The sequence below is a fragment of the Phocoena sinus genome, chromosome 3, assembly GCF_008692025.1.
Source record: "Phocoena sinus isolate mPhoSin1 chromosome 3, mPhoSin1.pri, whole genome shotgun sequence".
NCBI lineage: Eukaryota > Metazoa > Chordata > Mammalia > Artiodactyla > Phocoenidae > Phocoena > Phocoena sinus.
Window position 1 is genome coordinate 26889451 of NC_045765.1, and position 23433 is coordinate 26912883.

General features: G+C 42.0%; 1 protein-coding gene across 1 annotated transcript in view; it reads right to left on the reverse strand.

Moving 5' to 3' along the window:
• DOCK2 (dedicator of cytokinesis 2) overlaps positions 1-23433 on the reverse strand; it is a 408621-nt gene that overhangs the window by 280499 nt on the left and 104689 nt on the right. The window contains exons 24-25 of the mRNA XM_032626471.1: positions 13864-13934; positions 11971-12077 (exon numbers count right to left, since the gene is read on the reverse strand). Of these exons, the coding sequence (XP_032482362.1) occupies positions 11971-12077; positions 13864-13934 (178 nt within the window). The remainder of the gene's footprint in view (positions 1-11970; positions 12078-13863; positions 13935-23433) is intronic.

Genomic DNA, 23433 nt, shown 5'->3' on the forward strand with positions numbered 1-23433 from the left:
ATTCATGCCCAACAGTGAAGAAATGAGGAGCACAGAGGACAACCATTTGTCTATTAAGACAATGAATTCCAGCAAGTTTTTCTTGCATAAAATTAAATGAATCCAAATGTCCCTAAATAGGAAGACAGTGAAATCAGTTATAGCCCATCTATACAACAGAGTCCTATGAAGTCCTTAGAAATGGCATGGGAAAATGTTCCTAATGATTCTCAGTGAAAGAAGCAGATTACAAACCTGGCAAAACAGTATCCCAGTTATATATAATATATGATACAAAAGAAAGGAAGAATAACAATGCTTACCTCTAAATCATGAGATCACAGGTGCTTTTATTTACTTCCAAATATTCTACAAAAACACAATATTTTTATAATACTAATTTCTATGAACAATAAACGTCATTTTTTCCAACAATGGCCCAGCATTCCCAGGAGAATGCCTGATAGAGGTTATGGTGTGGTCTGAGGCCCTCATTAGCAAGGGAGTGTGTCAGGCAAGGATGAACCCTGAGCTCTCCTAAGGCTTGAAAGGCAGTGGTCTTCAGTGAGACAGTGCTCCAGCCCTGACACTACAAGTTCTCCCGAAGAACTGTTCTCTGGAGAGGGCCTACATCATATTCACTACCCCTCAAAGTTCAGCTGACATCCTACCTCTTCTTGTCCTCAACATTCCAAAAGCACTATTCTCACTGAATTCCAATAGTAGTCATTCTTATGGGATTATCTGTAAATAACTCTATAAATTTATAATACATTTATTAAAACCCTATAAATTATTTACAACCCTGTAAATTATAAATTTACACCAGAGGCTGCTGTGCTGGGTCCATATGCAGATTTTATTCAGCCTGAAAATATCATTTAAAACCTAAATCAGCAGGTTTCCCATAAAAAAAAATTTGTGGGACTTCTCTCTTAAAAAAAAAAAAAAGAGAGATAAGGTAGCATTGGGCTCACATATTGACATAGATAGTAACAATCACTTAGCATTGATTCACAGCTGTCCTATATACCCAATGACATGGACTTTGCCCCAGTCCTCACTGCTCCCTATTGCTCCCCACTCTGAGCTGAGTGTGGATTGATCATTTTCACTCTTGTTTCCTTAGTAGTAGAGAAATATTTTTCTGTATACTTATCTCTGTCAAAGGTGGAGAAATGAATGACTGACCAAATGGCACTGTGCTTTAGGGAAAAAATGAAAGGAATCACATTTCTTTGTGAAGTGAAGAAAGTTCTCACACGTTTACTAGGCAAATGGAAAATCTGTTGTAAAAAATATAACTGAAGATGACATTAAGTGTGTTTGTGTGTGTGTATATATGCATAATATATTTGCTTAGGTTATTATATATATTATATACTATATATATACTATATATTTAATATATTTGCTTAGGTTACTATATAAAATGGCATAATAACTATCACTCTGTACCTTCATTTCTATTACCTTCATGGCCTATGTGGGCTCAAGTTTGAAGAGCTTTGGGGTAAGTCTTTTCTCTCCCAACTGTAAGCTCGCTGGGGGGCGCTGAAAATTTTCTGTTCCAGATGTCATATTGCACAGCAGTTTAGAGAGTGGATGTTGAAATCAGACAGACCCCATTTGGAATCCTGGCCCTGCCATGCTACTTGATCTATGACTCTTGGCAAGTTTCCCAATCTCTCTAACCTTCAGTTTCTTCACCTGTAAAATGGAGATATTAATATCTACACTTTACAGGGATGTCATGATAATGAAATGAGATAATGTGTGAAAAGTCTTAGCATAGTGCCTGCCACAAAATAGTTAAATAAATGGTGACCCTGAAATTATTTATTACTGTATTTCTTTCACATTTCCCATAACACAGTGTTGCTACATTTTTAGCTTTTCAATAAATACTATCGAATTAAATCTTCAGCTGGTCTTCAATTCAACTGTATCATGGTCTTAAGGAAACTTTCTCCTATTCTAGGAAGATGTGGAGAAAAAAATCGACAAAATCAAACTTAAACAGGTCAACATAAAAGTCTCTGAACATTTTAAAACCTGCCTCAGTATAATTCAAACCATCTATAACTGTAACTTCACAATGAAAACAAACAAAAAATTTGGAGTAAACATAGAACCTTTTAAAGATTTATATAAACTCTATCCTTTTGTGTGTTTCCACTTGTCATTCCAAAATTGGAAAAAATCCCATGGAACTTTGTTTGAAAGGTGTAAGAACAGCCTGATTTTGCTCTTTAGTTTTAATGAGGTAAACTGTTTTTAATTGCACAAGAGTTGATTTGGTTTACCACTAAAGAAGTAATCTGGGATTCTCTGCCCCACACTCCAGCCCCAATTAAACTGTATTCTGTAATGTCATTAAAAGCTGCTATTCTAAGTATTTGAGGAGGTTCAAGAGGGAGTCTCTTCTTTGATTGTATGCCAACTTTTTTTTTTTTAACTTCAGCCAAAAAAAAAAAAAAAAAAGAGGACAGTTTAATAAATCTCTCTTGGATTTGTTCTGCAGCTTATTAAATCACTGTCTTCTCTGATTCTGGATCTGAAGGTTTCTTTCTGACATTGAATTCTGAGATCAGTCACATCGAAAAGGAAAGAGATGTAAGGAACAGCCCCTTCTCAGATCTGCAAGTGTAGAAGGGACGTTTTGGAACTGGAGGTAGCTTTGTAACACTGTAGGTGGGAGGGGCAAGCCCCTATCTGAAGAAAGATCTTCGATGCCTCCAAATGCTCTGAGGAGAAAAATCTTAGATTCTCAAAACTCAACAGCTCTTTGTGGAAGAAAATAAATTGGCTCCAGTAAGAATATCCTTTTACCTTTTCCAGGGTTCTGAACCTCGCTGTGTGATCTTGAGGGCATCGTGCCACTTCCCTGCATCCGTTTAACCTTCTATAAAATATCCTCATTCCTCACTCCCAGCTCAGGCAGGACATTTAGAAGTGTTGGGGGCAATATATGGGAGAAGGCGTTTTTAGGCACTAAATGGTGTTAGAAAGATTCAGCAGTATTGCCATTGTCACTCAGGGAATGCTTTTATAAATCAAAGATTTTCATGTTGATAGAGCTCTGGAAAATCTTTGGAAAATCTTGCTCAGTCTCGTGATTTTATAGTTGTTCTACAGAGCTTAAGTGACTTGCCGAAGATCACACAGCTGTGCGGTAAATGAGATAATGTACATCAGTGCTTGTCGCAGTGCCTGGTGTATCATAAGCACTCAGTAAACCTCACCTACCGGTGCTACTGCTGACATTATTGTTGCTAATTTCCTGCTATAAGAAAAATGATCATTCCAAGAAACCATCTCATTTTTTTCATAACTGATAAGGTCCAAAACCTGGAGAAGTGTTATTTCTTGGCACATAGTTCCCAGGATGCTAACATAACACAGGATCCTAATTTGGGGCCTTGCTTGGGAAGGAGAGGCTATCCCTTTCTCCTGACCCTTCCGACCCTTCCACCCACAAGTAACACAGAGAAACTGCACGCTGTGGACCAGGGATTGAATCCAGGCTCCAGCAACCCTGCCCTCAAGTCCCCAGGGAAGAGCAATGTCCTGGAAATGGAAAATGACACTGACTTGGAGAAAGGAAAGACTGGCCAACACTCGAAACTGGGAACGCTATGTGGCCAAATGGCAAAAAAGACAAAATCAGACTCCTACCTCACACCATACATAAAACGTAAGCTCTATAGGTTGATTAAAGACTTGTGTATCAAAAACAAAACTATAAAATTCTTAGTAAAAATATAAATGAAAATCTTTCAGACTTTGGTATTGAGAAAGATTTCTTAAAGATGACACAAAAAGATGTGACTGTTAAAAAGATGGATAAATCTGTACAAAGAGTAAGAAATGAAAAAAAAATACATCTTAAGTAAAATGAAAAGACAAGCTGTAAGTGGGAAGAAGATTCTCATAATACATAAAATCAGCAAAACATGAGTATGAAGAATATATAAAATATCCTGCAAGTTCATAAGAGGAATACAACCAACCCCAAAGAAAAATGGACCAAAGTCATGGACAGACATATCACAGACATGAAACCCAAGTGACAAGAAACACAAGGGAAGATTTTCAGTGTCACTGGTGATCAAGAAACTGCAGATCAAGACAGTGATGACGTATGTTACACCCATTTTACTGGCAAATTTTTAAATTGGGACAATATCAAGTGTTGAAGAGAATGCAGATCCACACAACCTCTCATCCATTATTGCTGGGAGAGTAAATTAGTGCAAGCACCTTTGGAAACCCGTTTAGCAGTATCTCCTAAAGTTAAATATTCAGATCTCCCATGACCAAGCAAATCTACTGGTAGTTATATGCTCCACAGAGACTCTTGAACATGTACAAAGAGAGACATGTACAAGAATATTCTTCGCAGCAATGCTTACAATTAAAAAAAAAAATCCGAAACAACCCAAGTGCCTAAAATTGAAAGCATGAGTGAATAAACTATGGCTTATTCACACAATAGAATTTTCTACACTCACCAGAGAGATGAACTCCAACAGTTTGTAATATGAATGAATTTTAGTATAATATTAAGTGAAAAAAGTAAGTCCCTTCAAATTACTCATAGTTCAATACCCTTCTTTATAAAGCTAAAATAACCAAAACACTAGAGAGATATGTATAGATGCAGTAACACTGCATTAAAGCAGTGGAACGGTTAACAAAAGATTCAAGAATGGGTTACCTTAGGTCGGGAGAGACACACACAGTTACAGGTAGTTGATTGTTCAGTTTCTAGTGTTTGGTTTGGGTGGTGAGTGCAAGGATGTTTAATTTATTATTAAAAATAACTAACTAAATATGTTAATAAATAAAAGCAGGCCCTTGCGTGGACCAGTGATGAGCTACATTATGAGTCGAGTATTATGACAACCCCTGTTCTCTACAACTGAGGTCCCATCTTCCCTTTTCCTTTGTTTTAAGGGACACTGGTCACTGAATAATGGTATATTTTACTGCCCAGGTGCACAGACTAGTTTCTGAGAGTGGATATCAGTGAGGCCCTAGGCAGACTAGGCACATAAAGAAATAATATATATCCCTTATCCGTAAGGAGCTCTCTCCAGCAGCATAGATAGTCGCACCAACAGACAATGAGAGAGAGAAATGCCAAGTATCAGGGTGAGGTCTCTGCTATGTGTTGTGGGATCTGCTCCTCTTTGCTGCACTGCTCTCCTTCCCCCACTCAGGCTCTAGGAGCTCCGCCTGCCAACTAGAGAGGGTCAGTCAGGGGGCCACCTGCATCAGAATCCCCTTGGAAGGCTGATACCATGCACATCCCTGGCCCCTCCCCAGATCTGCAGTGTCAGAATCTTTGGGGTAGGGTCCAGGATTCTGCAATTTTAGCAAACTTCCCAGATGCACCTAAGGTCTGAGAAATCTTCCCCGCAGAGATTCTATGCCTTGCTTTATCCCCTTTGAGAATCCAGGATAATATTTTGAATGTGCTACTCTCTACTGTCACACTTCCCCCCATTGGTCAAGAACCCTGGCAGCCATTCCATTTTTATAGCCCCAGGGAAGAGAGGTGAGGAAGGCTTCCTCAGAAAAGAAGATATTATAGAGCAAAAAGGTAGCGGTCCCTGAAGCCACAAGACATGTGTGTCCCAACATGCCCACCTTGGACTAAAGTCCCAAAGAGAGATATTTTAGATAGGTTGTGGGAAAAGGCAAAAAGAGAGTCTCTCTTCCCTTTCCTAATTGGGTCCCTGGGACCTGGTCCCAGACACTATTTTGGAGAGGGAAGGGGAACTATTTTGAAACTGAAAGACTTGTTAAAATCTGAAGCCACAAGATGTCATTGACTGAAAATTTTAAGTTGCCACAGTCCAAAGTGAGGTGGAGACTCAAAAAGATTAGATTAGATTTAGAACAGACAAAACCAAGAAGCTTCATCGTCTTTGCACGTTGAGTGTGGTGCAGAAATTTGCAGACTGGCACCAGCTGTATCTGCGCTACCACCCCAGGGCCTGTCCTGCAGCAGGGACTGAGTAAACGTGGAATGTGACTAGGCTGAGGTGCCTGAGACGTCAGGGAAGACGCACTGCACACTTGACCTTGGGTCAGGGTCTTAAAGGGATGAGTGGGAGTTACTAGTTAGTGTGTCTAGGGGTGGGAGTAGGGAATGGGGCGGGGGTGGTGGTGCAGTAGAAGGTATTCCGGGCAGTATTCACGAAGAAAAGAACTGTGGAAGGTCATGTATGGTGCCAGGAGAGACGAGGAGCCAGCCAGGAGCCCAGAACATGTCCTAGGAGGAAGAGGACTTGTTCCTTTCCTGCCTTGTCTTTCACAGCAGTCTTAGTACCCAGCCTGGTGTGGACATCCCAAGTCCCAGGCAGTCTGCTTACACCACTTCTCACTGCAGGAAAGTGGTGCTTTAAAAACCTGCAGTGACATAGCAACCACTGGCATCTAGAGTCCCATCTCCTGCCCAAGCAAAGGTCCCCGTACACAGCTGTCAGAGAGTTGCCCAGTATTTGGAACAGGGGCAGAAAGTGAGGAAGGAAGAAAAAAATCTCTCAGGAGGAACAATGTGGCACTTTTTTCTAACATGGAGAAGGAAGCATTTTCAACAAGAAAATAAACATATCTTCTCCTTTTTATTCATTATAAGAACAAAGCATGGTGTAGTGGAAAGAAGAGGAGTTTTGTTATTCAAAGGACTTGTGTTCCAAATCCAGCTCCACCACTGCTACCTATGGGTAGCAGAGACGGTCATCAAATATGCTATGCATTTCCCTTCAGTTCCCAGATTCCCTCGCAACTAGGTTGGGAACATGTGATGGGGTCTGGCCAGTGGACTGCGGGTGGAATCTCTGGGTGTCACTTTCAGGCTGATGTAGTTGAAAGTGGCTGTACTTCGTTCCTCGCTCTCTTCCCTGCTGCAAAGAGGCCATGGGTACAAGCTGGCATAGCTTCACAAGGGACAAAAGGCGCCCGACCTTCCTGACCTTTATCAGACTTTGCACAAGAGAGAAATAAACCTTTGTTAAACCACTGATATTTGGAGATTGATTTGCTACCCCAGAATCACACAGCCAAATACACTAATGCACTAATACATTGTAATAGAACCCTTGGTCTCACTGGGATGAGTCAAGTTACTTGACTCTCTAGGTCTTGGTTTTCCCATCTATAAGATGAGAATAATTATACCTATGTAATTGGGTTGTAAGAATTTACTATATGTTTATGTCCTATATAGCAAATAATATATAGCTGGCATTTAATAAATGTCTCTTCCTTTGATGTCATTATTATTCCTGTGGTTATTACTGTTATACAGGGGATACAATAAATGTCTTTAAATAAGCAGCAACTGTGTCAGGCACTCTACTAGTTGTTTTACATGCATGACCTCATTTTTGTAGCTAAAGAAACCAAGCCTTGGGCTTCCCTGGTGGCGCAGTGGTTGAGAGTCCGCCTGCCGATGCAGGGGACAAGGGTTCGTGCCCCGATCCGGGAAGATCCCACATGCCGCGGAGCGGCTGGGCCCGTGAGCCATGGCCGCTGAGCCTGCGCATCCGGAGCCTGTGCTCCGCAATGGGAGAGGCCACGACAGTGAGAGGCCTGCGTACCGGAAAAAAAAAAAAAAAAAAAGAAACCAAGCCTCAAAGAGGTTACTTGTTCAAAGGAACACAGAGCTAGCAAGTGATCAAGTCAGGATCAGAAACAGGGATTTCCCAAACCAAAAGTCCATACTCTAATGGCAACATTCCTACTCACATTTCTCAGATGTGGAACCCCGGAGGCTCAGAGACGTTACATAAGTTCACCAAGCAAAGCAATAACTGTTAGAACGAGCGGACTTTTCTCTATTCCAGACCAGTGTTGCAATGATGTGATGATTAGAAAAGATAATCCCCCGCTAGGGCACTGGACAGTGATGTCTGTGCCCCCTCCCACCACAGAGGCCTAGCCCATTGTGAACTGAGGTCCTAGCAGCTCCAGAAACTGTGGGCAACAGATAAGAAGGGGGGAAAGAAGGAAACTACATCTTGATGAGAGGAAAACTGGATGCTTTGTGTTCCGAGAACGGCTTCTCAACAAAGTTTCCAAAGAAAATCCCACTAGCTGAAAATAAACATTGAAAGGGTTTCCAAATCTCTGTCAGATCTCTGTCTCTCTCTCTCTCTCTCTCTCTGTCTCCCTGTTGGTCCCTCTCTGTGTGTGTGTCTCTGTTTCTCTCTCTCTCTCTCTCTCTGTCTTCCCCCCACCGACCCCTGTTTGTTTTGGAAGTTGAGAAAAGTGAGCAGTGTGGATCCTAAAGCAGTTTACACTGAACCAGATGGCACATGTGATTAGCATCAGACTAAAAAGAGACATTACTTAGAGATTAGGTTCTAAGTAGGGACAAATCTGTTCCAAAGGAACAGAAGGTTTGGTTTTCTCGAAGACTCCCCTCAAGAGCTTCCTCGGGGCGTACCTATTCATCCCTTCTCCCATCAGCACCATCAGGCAAGCCTGAGCTGGAGAAAACAGGAAATTCGTCTCCACAGATGTCCCAGTTCTCCTCCCGCTGAACCCGGAAGTCATTCACACAGGGCAAGCCACTCCCTGCGGGACCTCGAATGCTGGTGGCCCCTGACTCCCTCATACCCCAGGCTAACAAGTCACTTTATGCCACTGAGTCTGCACAAAAACCCAATGAGACTCGTTCTGTGGTTATTCCCACTTTACAGCCGAGGAAATTGAGACTTATAAGGATTAAGTACTTTACTCAGGATCACAAGTCAAGTAAAAGTTGAGGCGAATGGAGGCTAATTGCCTCCATGAATGAAGAAAGAATTAAAAAGTGTGTGTGTGTGTGTGTGTGTGTGTGTGTGTATATGTTTTAAAAGAGCCCCAAGGAGCAAACCATCCTAGAGGATGTCTGTCAAGTGTCCCAAACTATATAACTATCTTGAGGCCCTGCAGCAAGGTAAACAATGAGGTGAGAAACCACAAACATCTCACCCTGACCTATTCTTCTGGGCTCACATCGCACAGGTCCTATGCAAAAACACTCTAGGGAAATGAAATAAAAATTGGAAAAACCATTCAAAGCAGGAATGAGACATGGATACAGACCAAGGCCTTTTTGTTCCTTAAGTCCTGTGCTTCTCAGACCCTGGAGAAAAACACACAGCTTTCAGGGAAACAAGGAAGCTTAGCTTAGGGTTACGTGCAATTGTCAACTATGAAGGGATGCCCTTATTGCAAAGAACCTGAAGGTTAGGACAGAAGTTGGGAAAATGAAAGGAGCAGCAGAAATAATAACCACAAGACCAGTAATAACAGTGATCACTCAGTATGGGATATTATATTGCTCTGATAAGCACTTGAAACGTACTGTTGGTCTCATCAGCCCACACAACAACCTTCTAAGACAGACATTGCTATCATTTTTCCCATTTTACAGACGAGCTTACTGAGGATCAGAGAGGTTAAGTAAATTGCCCATGGTCACCCAGCTGAAAAGGGGCTAAACTAGGAATCCAACCCAAGAACCAGTACCCTTAACTAGTAAACTTTCTCCCTCTTCTGCATAGGACCCTCCTGAAGAGAGGCCAATAGGATAGTCTGCCAACATTTCGGAAAGTGCTTAAAAGCCTTCTGGTTCCTCTGCTTGATGTCAGTACAAGTGTTCAAGGCTGTGAGTACAAGCTAATGTCACCAACAATACTCCAGGCAATTTGCACATCTGGCAGTTAGATAAGTGCAGACTTAAAGCAAACTGCGTCCCTGAGGCACAGGACAATTCACAGGGAGAACAACAGAAGGGATTTCATTATAACTCAGACTTGGCCAAGGAATCAAACTCACCTTATTTCAGGGTATAAAGGAGACACTCACCCAAGAGCCCCAGACACCCAGTTAAGCTCGTGCGTATGAACTCAGATTGTATTCACTTGGAACTTGAGGATTTAAGGAGAAGGCTGAGCTGAAGTTTCCCTTGGGGTGTTTTTTTAATTGAAGTATAGTTGATTTACAATGTTGTGTTAGTTTCAGATGTACAGCAAAGTGATTCTGTTTTATATATATATATACATGTATACGGATATATATATATGTGTGTGTGTGTGTGTGTGTATATATATTCTTTTTCAGATTCTTTTCCTCTTTTGGGTTACTTTTGTAAGAGGGTTCACTTAACAAATAAATAGTGGGAGAAGAGTTACCTTTAAGCTGTGCATAAGAGCATACTGCTTTCACACGTGAACCAAGGATGGATAGACTAATTATACATTGCAGCCTCTTTAAAATGGGTCCCCCAAGGGCTCTCTGTTCACCTACTTCTAGTCTCTGTACGTATGTAAAGGTAAGAATTTTGCATTTTCTTTGTAACTGTGTACAACACTGGGGCTGGCCTTCTGTCAATTAATATTAATCAGAGGGTTTTTACTGAATCTGAAACTCAAAGACGCAGCAGGGCTGGCGAGCAGCAGCTGTCCAGCCTGCCCTGTGATTACGCTAACCCTCAGAGGCCACCATCAGCCCGGGAGATGTGACTCCAGTAAAGGAATCACTCCTACTCCTCCCAGGCTGGGACTGACACCGCATGCCCAATCCAGGACCGCGCTAACACTCCATCTGGCCTCTATGCTGAGCCGGGCCCCTGACCGTGACTGCCGCGCTGAACAACGAAAGGGAGCCAAGCAGCCCTTGCTCTCCGCTGCCCGTGCAGCACCACAAGCAGCAAGAGTCGGCCTTGCCACGCCCCCTAGGATGGGACTCACTTCACTTCTACAGCGACACCACCTGAAATCCAAAAAGGGACTGCCAGGGCAGGGAGGGGCAGGCATATTTCAAAGTTTTCAGAGTGAGGGTAATTTATTCCGACATGGAAATCGGAAGGTGAAAACCGAGGAAGGCTCACTTAAAAAAACCCAGTAATACAAGGCATACAGTAAGACTTAACCAGGATTAGTTTCCAATCACCTTACACAAACCACCTTGCACAAACCAACCATGTAAGTACTGCGTTAACCTGCTGTCACACATCTGTCTAAATGGTCAGGAAACTCCAGGCATGGATCTGAAATCACAAGAACACTTTTCTTCCCATGCCCTTCTCCTAGCTTTAATTCCACGGGGTGGGATTCAGACAGCGATTCTGGATGTACCATGTCAACCAGACATTAGGGGGGGAAATCTTTACAGTGAAGTGGTTCCTGAATCTGTAATACATAAATATTCAAGCTTCACTCTGAATAAATCCCGGGGGGGACGTGACTGATCCTCTGCTTCCTAAGACTTCTTACTTCTTGCACAGTTTGCTTCTCACAGAGAGGAGTGATGTAGGAAATGGTGAATACTGACATCTAAGTCCTACCTGCTCATAGCTGGAGGACGTGTGGCCATCCATCCCACCGATCCCCATAACAGGGAACCCCAAGGCTCTTGACTGTGAGACGCTGGCTGGGGACTGGTGGTTACCAGAGATCAGTTTGGGTGAGCAGAAGCTCTGACCACAACCATTGCCCAAGTCCACTGTCATTTCCTGCTCTCCAGGAAATACCGTTACGTGAAGAAAGGCAACGTCCAGAGCAGTTGTATAACATGTTACTATGAGAGTAGTAATAAAAGACCAGGGGAGAATATGTAGTAAATGTGTGTTTGCTTGCTTATATAGTGAGTGCCCCGGAAGCAAACACAACAGGAGACTGAAGTCACTGGTGCCTCTGTGAAGGGATCAGGCCTTTACCTGCTTCTCATGTAGAGTAAAAACCTCACAGCAAAATGACTCCAAATTTAGCCTCTCAGTAAACTTTATCAGGAAAAACAAACAGTTCAGCCTATGTTTTCCTTAAATTAGTTTAGATTCTGATATCTAAGTCGTCAGCTACTTTCTGCTTTTCCCCTTCATCCAGACCAAGGGAGTTGTTAGAGAAGAAACATTGCCTAACTGCGCAGCATGTGATGAGCACGTGGGGTTTCTGGCACCCCCAACCGGCCAGGATGCTTTGCACTCACCTTGCTTTTTAAAGAGGTTGCTCTGGACTATCTCATTCATGGACTGGACTTTCTGCTTCTGGAGTTTCTCGGGAGGGATGCAGGTATAGAACTCATAGAGGAGTTGGCTAAGGGCAGGAAAAACCAGAGCACGCAGAGCTCGTTAAACCAATGTCTGCCACCTCCTGGCACTTAGAGTCTGTCCATCCCCAGCCTGCCATCTCTGCCGGGGGGCAGAAACAATGTACCTCTTGCTCCCTTCGCCCCCCACCTCCGTGCATGATAAGCCTTCAGTAACTATGCATAGTTGGCCTTGGTGTTGAATACTGACAGCGTTCAAAGAGATGCGGAAATCTGAAAATAATATCAAGAAACCCGACCACTTACTGTGTGTGTCAGGCACATGTTTTGCACTTGACAGCCACTGTGCCATTTAAGCCTCACAATTCTATGACGTAGATCCAATGCTTATCCCAATTTTACAAGTGGGAAATGTAAGGTTTAAAAGGGTTAACTAACTTTCCCAAAGTTACACAGCTAGGGAGGGTCAAAGAAACAAGGGTTCAAAACCAGATTCTAATTTCATTGCCATGCCTTTTTATTCACTAATGTTTTATGCTTAGTAATGTTTTATGATAAATCTTAAGATCAAAAAAGGTCCTTAATTTTTTAAAAAACTCTGAAAAGTTGTGGGTTAGAACCAGTTTGGGATATGAAAAAGGAGATAGCTCTTTCCAAATAGAGTGAAAATAAAAATACCACTGAAACAAAATTACAGCTCCTGTCAGCTTTCCAAAATCAGCTCATTGTGCTTATTCATTCTTTCAAATCCTTATTAAGCATCTACTTAATACGTGACAGGCAATGTGCAGGGCAGTGGGATACAATAGGAACAGACTTGGTCCCAATTGGCATGGAACTTACATTCTAATGGAGGTCAACGTACAACACAAAAGCAAGCAAATCAATACAAGGCCGTAGATGCAAAGAAGGAAATGAACAGGGAGTTGTGTCGGAGAGTAACGGTGCAGGGGTTGAGGGAGGAATAGAATTTATTTACAATGTTCAGAGGTAGCTTCTCCAAGAAGATAACATTTAGCTTGAGACCAGAAGAATGAGAAGAAGCCAGAAGAAATCTTCATATGAACGGTGGATAAACTGACGAGAGCTGAATAAAGTTTGGAATGCACTGAAAAGAACTGTGCCCATGTTTATTTCTTAGTTTTGATAGCTATGCTGTAGTTATCTAAAATGTGAACATTAAGGGGAGCTGAGTGAAAAGTATGCAGGAACTCTCTATACACTATCTCTGAAGTGCTTTTCCAAGTCTAAAAGTATTGCAATATAAAAAGTTTTTAAAATCTTCTATACGTTATCTTGGAACTTAAGTGAATTTAGGAAAAAGAGGAAAAGGGTGTATCTGGCTCAGATGCCCCTATTCTAAGAGCATAAGCACAGTAAAATAATGTGTTCCTCCCATGAGAGGAATGGGGTGAAGAAGGAGAGAGCGAAGGGGAGCCCATCTCATTATCCCATTAAGTGTCCATAGGTTGTTCTCCATTTGTAACTACAGGGCTTACAGGGCAAAGACTGGAACCCCAAAATAACCTTCAAGCCCAGGTGAAATGGAGACATTTACACCAAACATCAGTTTTTTAACCTACATGTTCGTATTCTGCATCACTGATATTGTCAAAGAAGGATGTTTACTTTATAGCTGGTTTTCACCAAATCTGACACAACCCAATGAAACTGTAAAAATCCCACACCAATATCCCTGCAGGAAGTTCTGACCATGTGTCCTCCCTGTCCCCGTGCTGAGTGCCTGGCTGGAATTACCCACAAGAGCTCTCCTCTCCCTCTGAATCTCTGGCTTGACAACAGAGCCCAGGAAAGTACACACCATAAGCTCACCTGAGTAACTTTGCATCAAAGACGGTTTCCACATCATAGAGGACAGATGGGATGTATTTCAAAGCTGCCACCTAGGTAGAAAGTGAAATAAACATGAGCAGTGCCCACGGCCAACAACTCTGCCTGGTGGTGAGAATACTTTGCAACATAACACAGATCAAGGGAAAATGATCCTGAATCCTGGGCACTGCTACAGTGATTCAGACTCTGCATGTAGATTGAAACACCAGGTGTACTTCTTTCAAAAGTTTCTTCTGTCTTCAAGGGAGCAGAAATGTAGAGTAGAGCAATCAAAAACTTTGAGGTTATACACACTTACAGTCAAATCCTGGGTCTACTCCTTAGTGGCCAGGTGACTTTGGACAAAACACTTACCCTCTCTGATGTCTCAATCTCCTTATCTATAAGATAGAGGAAATAATGTCTATTTTGCAGGATTGTACAGATTCAAAATAATACAAATGTGGCATCCAGCAGAGAGCCAGACATATTTGCATGCTCAATAAAGGGTAACATCTATCTTTATTGGAAGATGGTAAGCTTGAATTGTTTTGTTGGTGGCAAGGATGACATGGACTGAGTTATTTCTATTTTCTCTCCCTGGCCAATTTGTGAACAATCGTCAGCGTGTTTTGGTCCACTAGCTGGGTTAGGAAAACTGGGCATTGTGGTGGATTGTTTCTGTCCTCTGTGCAAGATAACTGATACGTCCATAGGTGGGAAAAAGACCCAGGCCCTTGCAAAACAGCACCATTTGCTAAACAGCAGAGCAGACTGTAATTTCCACAGGAGGAGTTGTAAGTCACATAGTTGGAAAATAATGTTTAAAAATCTGGTAGATGTATCCATTTTATATTTTCTTCTTATTTTTCTGTATATTCTAAGTGTTCTATAGTCAACAAGTATCATCCTTTTACAAACAGACCAAAATTAAAATAGAGAAAATTATTTTTTTAAAGAAAATCTTATCCTAGCCATATACAGTTGTACTTTTTAGTTAACATAAATAATAATTATGACTATCCTCTGAGAGTGTTCAGTGGAGCAGACACCATGCTGTTAGATTATTTTGTTAAACCTTATTTCAGCCTACAAGGGATACACTATTTTCACAGATCAGGAACCACTAGGGCATCAAGATTCAATAACTAACTAGGTCACAAAGTTAGCAAGTGGCAGAGCCAGGATTCAAAATCAGGCAGGCTACTTACAGAGCCACTCCTTGCAACCCTCAAATAGCACTGTTTTTCTCCATGCCCCCATGCTTTTCTTTCTTGTTAGTTATGATTTTTACAAGTCAGTATTATATGTTTGATATTAAAAAATTCACACAGGTATTAGGGTGAAAATTGTCCCTGAAGTCCCACATCTCCATCTCAGCCCCAATCCCTACTCCTCAGAAGGGATCACTGTCAATATTGTGGTGAGTCCCAACTGTTTTCTGTGCATGAACAAGTATGTGTTTGTGTGTGTGCATGCTTGTGCATGTGCACATGTATGTGTGTGATTATACAGTTCAGTAACTTGCTTTTTGCAGTTAACCATGTTATCACCAGTATTTTTGCACATCACTTCATAGAGTGCACTCTTCATTTCTAATCACTGCACAACAATGCTCACATGGGTACACCAAGTCCTCCTTACTGACGGACTCCGTGCTATCTTTAGTTTTTCTTTATTATAAAATAAGTGATAAGAAAATATTAAAATATACATCTGTGTATCTGTGAGAACCCCTGTGTGATGGATGCGCTGCTTGAAGAGAAATTAGTGTGTAAAATGTATGTACACATAGGCAAATGTACATACAAATGTATATACATTTTAGGAGATAATGTCATATTAACTTAGAAGCGGTAATCAATTTCCTTCTACTCCTTTCCCTATAACCTTGCTAACACTAGTATACAAATCTGTCTCATTTTGTCAATCTGATACATAATTTGCAACTGCAATCTGCGAATTTTTGGATCTAGTCCAGGTGGGCACCTTTTCTATACTTATTGAAAAACTGTATTTACTATATATAGCTTGTTTATATTCTTTCCCCATTTTTCTTTTGGGTGATTTCTTATTGGTGTGGAATTCTTTATATATCATTAAGCCCTTTGCACAGCTACATGTAAAAGAATGAAATTAGAACACTCCCTAACACCATACACAAAAATAAACCCAAAATGGATTGAAGTCCTAAATGTAAGATCAGACACTATAAAACTCTTAGAGGAACACATAGGCAGAACACTCTATGGCATAAATCACAGCAAGATCCTTTTTGACCCACCTCCTAGAGAAATGGAATTAAAAATAAACAAATGGGACGTAATGAAACTTAAAAGCTTTTGCACAGCAAAGGAAAACATAAACAAGACGAAAAGACAACCCTCAGAATGGGAGAAAATATTTGCAAATGAAGAAATTGACAAAGGATTAATCTCCAAAATTTACAAGCAGCTCATGCAGCTCAATATCAAAAAAACAAACAACCCAATCCAAAAATGGGCAGAAGACCTAAATAGACATTTCTCCAAAGAAGATATACAGCTTGCCAACAAACACATGAAAGGATGCTCAACATCACCAATCATTAGAGAAATGTAAATCAAAACTACAATGAGGTATCACCTCACACTTGTCAGAATGGCCATCATCAAAAAATCTCCCCAAAAAAAAAAAAAAAATGGTTCTGAAGAACCTAGGGGTAGGAAAGGAATAAAGATGCAGACGTAGAGAATGGACTTGAGAACACGGGGAGAGGGAAGGGTAATCTGGGACGAAGTGAGAGAGTGGCATGGACATACGTACAGTACCAAATGTAAAACAGATCGCTAGTGGGAAGCAGCCGCACAGCACAGGGAGATCGGCTAGGTGCTGCTCTGTGACCACATAGAGGGGTGGGATAGGCAGGGTGGGAGGGAGACGCAAGAGGGTGGAGATACGGGGATATATGTATATGTATATAGCTGATTCACTTTGTTATAAAGCAGAAACTAACACACCATTGTAAAGCAATTAAACTCCAACAAACATGTTTAAAAAAAAATTAACCCCTTTGCAGTAACACATTTTGCAAGAATTTTCTCTTGCTTGTCCTATAGTTTGATTGTTGCTTGTCTTTTAGCTTCGGTTATCGTATCTTTCATTGCACAGTAGGATTTTAATTTGTATGTTGTCAGATGTGTCAGACCTTTTCTTTACATTATTGGATTTTGTGTCCAGAGATTTATTCTTTATTTTTTCAAATCAAGATGGCAAGAGATAACAAGATTCCAAAGTGAATGTTTCTAAAACTAGGGTCTATTGGGACACCCTTTTCCCATAAGATGATGTTAGGTATTCTGTGGCGGGAAGGTTGGGGGGGGTAAGGAATTGCAATCAAATAATTAGAGGAAAGTTTGATTTAAGCAAAGATAAACCAGTAAGGTGTTTCTGGAGGGGGTTTTTTGGCAGAACTTTTCAGAATTTTAATATGCTAAGATGCATTATGACATTCTTCCAGGCAATTATAGTATACAGTACATTTCAGCCTAGTTGGTCAGGCCATCTGTATCAGGAAACATCAAGATATGGCAAAAGCAGATGCCTGCAGGGTTGGGAAAGCAGCAGAAAGAGTGAAATGAGAAGAGCACAGGCCAGTGGGAAGCGAGGAGGTATGTGGAACCCACACTCTGTCTAAAGAATGAGTCATTCTTGTTCACTTGTTTTAACACTGTGCTAGCCAAATCAAACACACCTGCAGGCTGCACTTCTCCCGTGGGCTGCCAGCGTAAAACCCCTACATTCTAAAGAGACATCTGAGGCACATGGCCTGATAAAAGCCCATCTAAGCATTCTAGCAAACTGCTCCTTCCTTCACTCTTAGGCTGAGAAACATAGAGCTCTGGGCCCACAGGCACCTGGGGCGGGGGTGTGGGGGGGATCCCTGTGCTCCACCCAGCACTTGCATGCTCCGAGGCCCATTTCTTCACCCCCTGAGCCTCAGCATCTTCATGTGGGGCAGAGAGGAATGATGCAAACTAAAGTATATCTTGCAGCTATTGTAATGCCCGGCAGGCAGCAGGCCCCCAAAAGTGCGTGTGCTGGATCTCTCCTTATCTCATCTCTCTGACACCAGCCCTCATTACCCAGCACCTGGACAAAGTGTAACATGGACTCATCATAATTAAGACCAAAGTGAGGGAACAAAAACAGAAATGAAATTCTCGGCGAGTTGGGGAAAGCCAGGACTTCAGTGTCTGCAGCAAGTTGCTGGCTTTCAAGGGCTGCATGTCATTCCAGGGCTTCAGAGTGATACTGTAGAGCACTAATCACCAGGTGTCTACATGGACACTCACACTTAAATGCTTCAGCTATTAGTAAGGAGGAGCTGGGCAAAGCTGGGACAAGGGCTGCTTCAGAAGGAGCCAATCTTCCCAGCCTCCCAGCCCTGGGCTGGCAATAAAGTAAAACAAACTGAGGGGTTGTCATGCTGAGACTCCAAGGGTGTTATCACCTCGACAGGTGTATTAAACTTCCATTTGGTCCAGGGGGCCTCACAGAGAAATGGCAGGCCTGTGGTTTTCTTTTCCAAAGGGGACAGGAAGTTTGCCAAGTCTGTTGTCACAGCCAGCACTGGCCTCAGGAGGCCCGTCCACAGTCCTCACCTTCACACAGCCCTGACACACCTGAGTGGAGTGATAGCAGGTGGGTTCAAGCAGGCACTACCACCAAGCACTCCCAGGAGGCAAAAGAGCTCAGCCATAAGACCTGCTGGAGACCTCCATTCATTGCAAGTTTCTAAGGTCTGGGACTAGAAACAGCTTGGCTTTCTAGACCTGTTGGCCTCCTGCGAACTGCGCTGCTCTACTGTTGTTATTATCTTTACTCTCATTAATATTACTATTGCACATAAATTTATATTCCTGTGTTATTACTTTCATCCCATAGTGTATATCCCTATATCATATATAATATTTAATAGAAACAAACAGATGTTTTTATGTAGGTGTGTATGTGCATATATATACACATATACCTGCGTATATATTAGGATTAAAATATATTAATCAAAATAGCAAACCATTATCGGAAACTTTATACATGCATGATCTCATTTTATTTTTACAACTGCTCTATGAATAGACACTGTCATCCCACTTTACCAGTGAGGAAAATGATAGCACGGAGAGGTAAAAATAACTTGCCAGAAGCCACATAGCTAATAAGCCACATACACAGCAAAGATATGTACCTGATTCTGTCCAACTGGCTTCAGACCAGTATGCTCTGCTTTAGGAAAAGTTTCCATCTTGGTAAGTGCGGAGGTTTTAATACAGGAGACAAGGCAGAAGTGGGGGAGGAGGTAGATAAAGAAACATCTCCCGTTTAGGAGAATGGCTTTTGAAAGAAGGTACAGTTTTTCTGATATGCCTTAAGTTAAGAATCCTCTTCACCACATATATGAAGGTTGCAAGAATGGCCACCAGGACAACATTTTCCAGCTCAGTAATTAGTTTATAATGTGGCACCGAGTGAATTTCCTAGATGAATCATCAATTCCAAGCCCCTCTGCCAGAAGCCAGGTACAGGCCACAAGAAGAGAGCCAGCCCCAAATCAAGGAATCGTGATTTTACTGTGGCCCTAAGAGAAGTCGCATGAAAACACTTGAAATGATTGCTATCCAGATGGACTTCACCAGAGCTGATAATCCTGGGCTGCTAGCACACAACAGATGTTTAAAAATAGCAACAAAAATCAAAACCACACAGTTGCACTCCCTCAAGCTCAACGGGGATTTGTCTTCTACGGGTTTCCAGGGTTCCTTATCTCCCCCCGCCCTCTCTTTCTCATTCTAACCAAGACTGCACTGTGTTGGTGCCAGCAGACACAGACTTCTGGGCAAAAGAACACATCCTGCAATGGTGCAAGGTTGTACGAGAACACTAGACATCTTCCTCATTCAAGAGCTCTGACAATATTCCCATCCCATCAATTTTCAACCCTTTTATTTTAGCCAAGTAATGGACAGTCAAGGTCCACGGAAACTGGACAAACACTGTTACAGGGACTCACCGCAGCTGACCAGAAGCAGCAGCTTCCTTATAGATGCTAAGCTGTCCCTGAGGAAAATACATCCACTCTCCCCAGACATTCACCCTTGCCACTGGTCTTTCAGTGAAAGGGAAGGGAAGAGGGGCCAACAAGTTCTGGGATATGAACGTCTCTGTGCTTTCTGTAACCCAAGAGTGTGCTGGCCCCTGAGTCTTGGCATGAGGCAGGAGAATTCAGTGTTTAAAATGGCTGGCTGAAGAGGCCGAGTTCAACTCTAGGTGGGTCCCTTTTACGTGAGTGTCCTTGGGGAAGTTGACTCTCTATGCTCCAGTTTCCTCATCAGGAGAATGAAGGGAATAAAGTCACCTACTTTATAGGGTTGATGTGACGATTAAATGAAAAATAAGAGCTATCAATGGGACTGCAGCACCTCATTGGAACAAAATTTCATCCTACCCTCCATAAATCCAACATTCCCAAGTACTGCCCTTAAGTATGGGGTAGGTGGTTACGAAGGGGACAGTAAAGAATCATTTAACAACTTGAGATGAAACTCCGGCTCTGGCTGTTAAATATGAGTCTCCCCTCTCCTACCTCTGGGGGCAGCCTGTAGACCACTTCTCCAGAATGAACCACCTTCTTCCCTTACGTCGGACGTCTGGGTGTTTTACAAAACTTAACAATGAAAAGAGAGGAAAGGAAGAGGCCTCCTTAATTAGCCTGACTTCATAACTGCAGACCAGACATCTGCCCATCTGTACTGTTGTTCACGTTGCTTATTGCCTAGCCACCTAGCATTTTGCCTGAAGACTCAGCTCTTTAATGAAACCATACTTTCAAACTCTGGGCTTACACAGCCTGGATTCAAGTCCCAGACCTGCCACTTCTCAGCTGTGGTTAAGTTACTCAATTTCTCTAAGCCTCCACTTCCTCATCTGTAAAGTAGAGATAAGAAGAGTATTTGCCTAATAAGGTGGTGGTTATAAAAATCAAATAAGCTAACAGTATATGTAAAGGTTTTAGCTCAGCATGTGACACATAATAAATGCTAAAACATAAAATAGTGCAAACTAGTATTCATTCACTCAGCCAAAAGATATTCAAGTACCCACTATGTGACAGCCACTGTTTCAGATACTGGAGACCTAAAAGACAGAGCCCCCTGCACTCCTGGACACTCTAGTGGCTATATTAGCAACCATGTGTGGCGATCATAGTGGCCAAGGGAGCATATCATACAATTATGAGTTGCTTATTTATTTCCACTCATACCATCAACTTGGAGAATTATAAAGAATCATGACCTAAAGGAGAATGGGTCTAATGGGTCTGCACGACGTCACCAAATGGCCATCACTCACACTTGAGCTACATCCAATTCACAACTGTCTGGTGTTGACTGTCTCACTCTGCCATCAGTTTTATCAACAATATTCACAGGGCTGGCACACATGGGAACTTCTGAGCATACGGCCCATTCTTGAAAACACGTGGAAACCCCTGGCCATACCCATTCGTTGTGGCTTAGAGAAGAATATTAACTTTGGAGTTAGAAGAGCTGGGTGGATTGAAATCATAGCTCCACCACTATGAATAGGAATAATTTAGGATGAATTATTTAACCTTACGAGCCTTCTGTGGACACTGAAGACAGCGATTCCTTGCAGACCTTTGGTAGGACTAAAAACACTGCATGTGAAAGGTCAGCTTCATGCCTGACACACGGTAAGTACTCAATCAGTGGAACGTGTTTTTAATGCTCCCTCTACCCTCTTTGGATGGCTAGCTTTAAATTCTCCATAGTTTTGCGTGAGCTACTGCCATGCCAGCTCTGAACAATAAGGAAAACCACAGAAAGCAATTCACAAAAGCCAGATGAAACTCAGACATTGAGAAATAACTTGCTTGGGCCCCAAAACTCACAATAGGCAAAGCTAAATTGAACCAGACAGGCTTTACTCTGAACTGAGGCAGGCATGAATTAGGGTTTCCACCTAAGCCACTACCCAGCTGGAAGTAGAAAGTCTGGACTAGAATGTCAATCATTGGCATTCTTACTCTGTGCTCTCACCCAAAACTTATGGCAGACATTACTAATAGATCACAGCACTCTTTCCTACTGTACCCCCATGCAGGCTCAGAATCAAGACTACAGTCATGTTGTACTATTTCACTGGTGAAACTTTCCCTTCCTTTTTCATTTTTCATAGAGTCAGTTCTTGTGAGTTTATCCTCCTTGAAATTTATACCTGTTTCTTGATCTAACAGAATAACTGGATGACCTAACACTGTTCGACTTCATGTGACAGGGTTAGAAACAAAAATATTCCCTTCCAGATTCCACTATAGGAAAATGCCCTCAAGGCTTCTGTTTTATGATGAGGTAAAGGAGGGAGAGATATAAATGACTAAAAATTATTTAAATGGAACTATGTAACAGGCTTTACACACCATGCTTTACATGCATTACTTTATTTAATCCTCTCAATAATCCTCTAAATTAGACTTCCCATTTTATAAAAGGATAAATGAGGCCCAGGAAACTGAAGTGATTTGCCCAGTGTTACCTGCCCAAGGGGGCATGCCCCATTTCCCACCCAGATCTCTCTGGCTCGAAATCCAAAGCTCTTTCTCCTGTAGCAAATGTCAAAGTCTGCAGAAGATCTCTTGTGTGGGGTTTGCTAACATCAAATGGCCTTGACTCCTTTCCCCTCATCGGCCCATGCCTGGCACCCTAAAACAGCATTCAGGTTTTTTCAAATGGTATTGCTCTCTGTATTTGAATATGACTTTACATTCTTCTTTGACAACTTTTCAACAACCATAGGAATAGATGGAAAGCATCACTGATTTTATGTAACTCCTAGAAGCTAAATTTGACCCTTAAAGTAAATTTAAAAAGAGACAAAGTCCCTTTCCATGACTTCAGGGTAGAAATCCATAAGGAGAAACCAGCATAACCTGGAAAACAAGACATTTCTAACACAGTTACCCAGAAAATAAGAACCTGGGTTCTTACTGACTCATGCCAAAGCCATAATAATCCTATTGGCTCTCTGCATTTGCATAGCATTTTATAATTGGCTCTTTTGCAGACAATGTTCATCTGATCCAAACAGTGAAGTTCTAGAGATGAGGAAACAGAGACACTGAGAAGTTAAAACCAGGGTAAAATCATATGGCTGATCAAGAAGAACATTCTGTTGACCCAGGTCTCCTCAGGACCAGAAATTCTCCTGGCTCATCTTTTTGCTTCCTTGCTTCCTTTTTTTTTCCCTCCTTTCTTTCCCTACCTTCTTGTTCCCTCTGCCCTTTATTCCTTCCCCCCAAATACCTGTAGTCCATCACAAGGAAAGTGGTGCTGAAATTGGAAAGGGTGGCTCTAGGATGGCTTATCCCCTTGTCTTTCTCAAGGTCATGCAGTCTCTCTCCTGGCTCCTCTGCTTCTCTGGGGCATCTACTCCAATTTCCTCCCCACCAACCGGCTTCCTCTGTTTGTCCATCGTTTCTGCTCCCTCACACTTCAGCTTCCTTGGAGC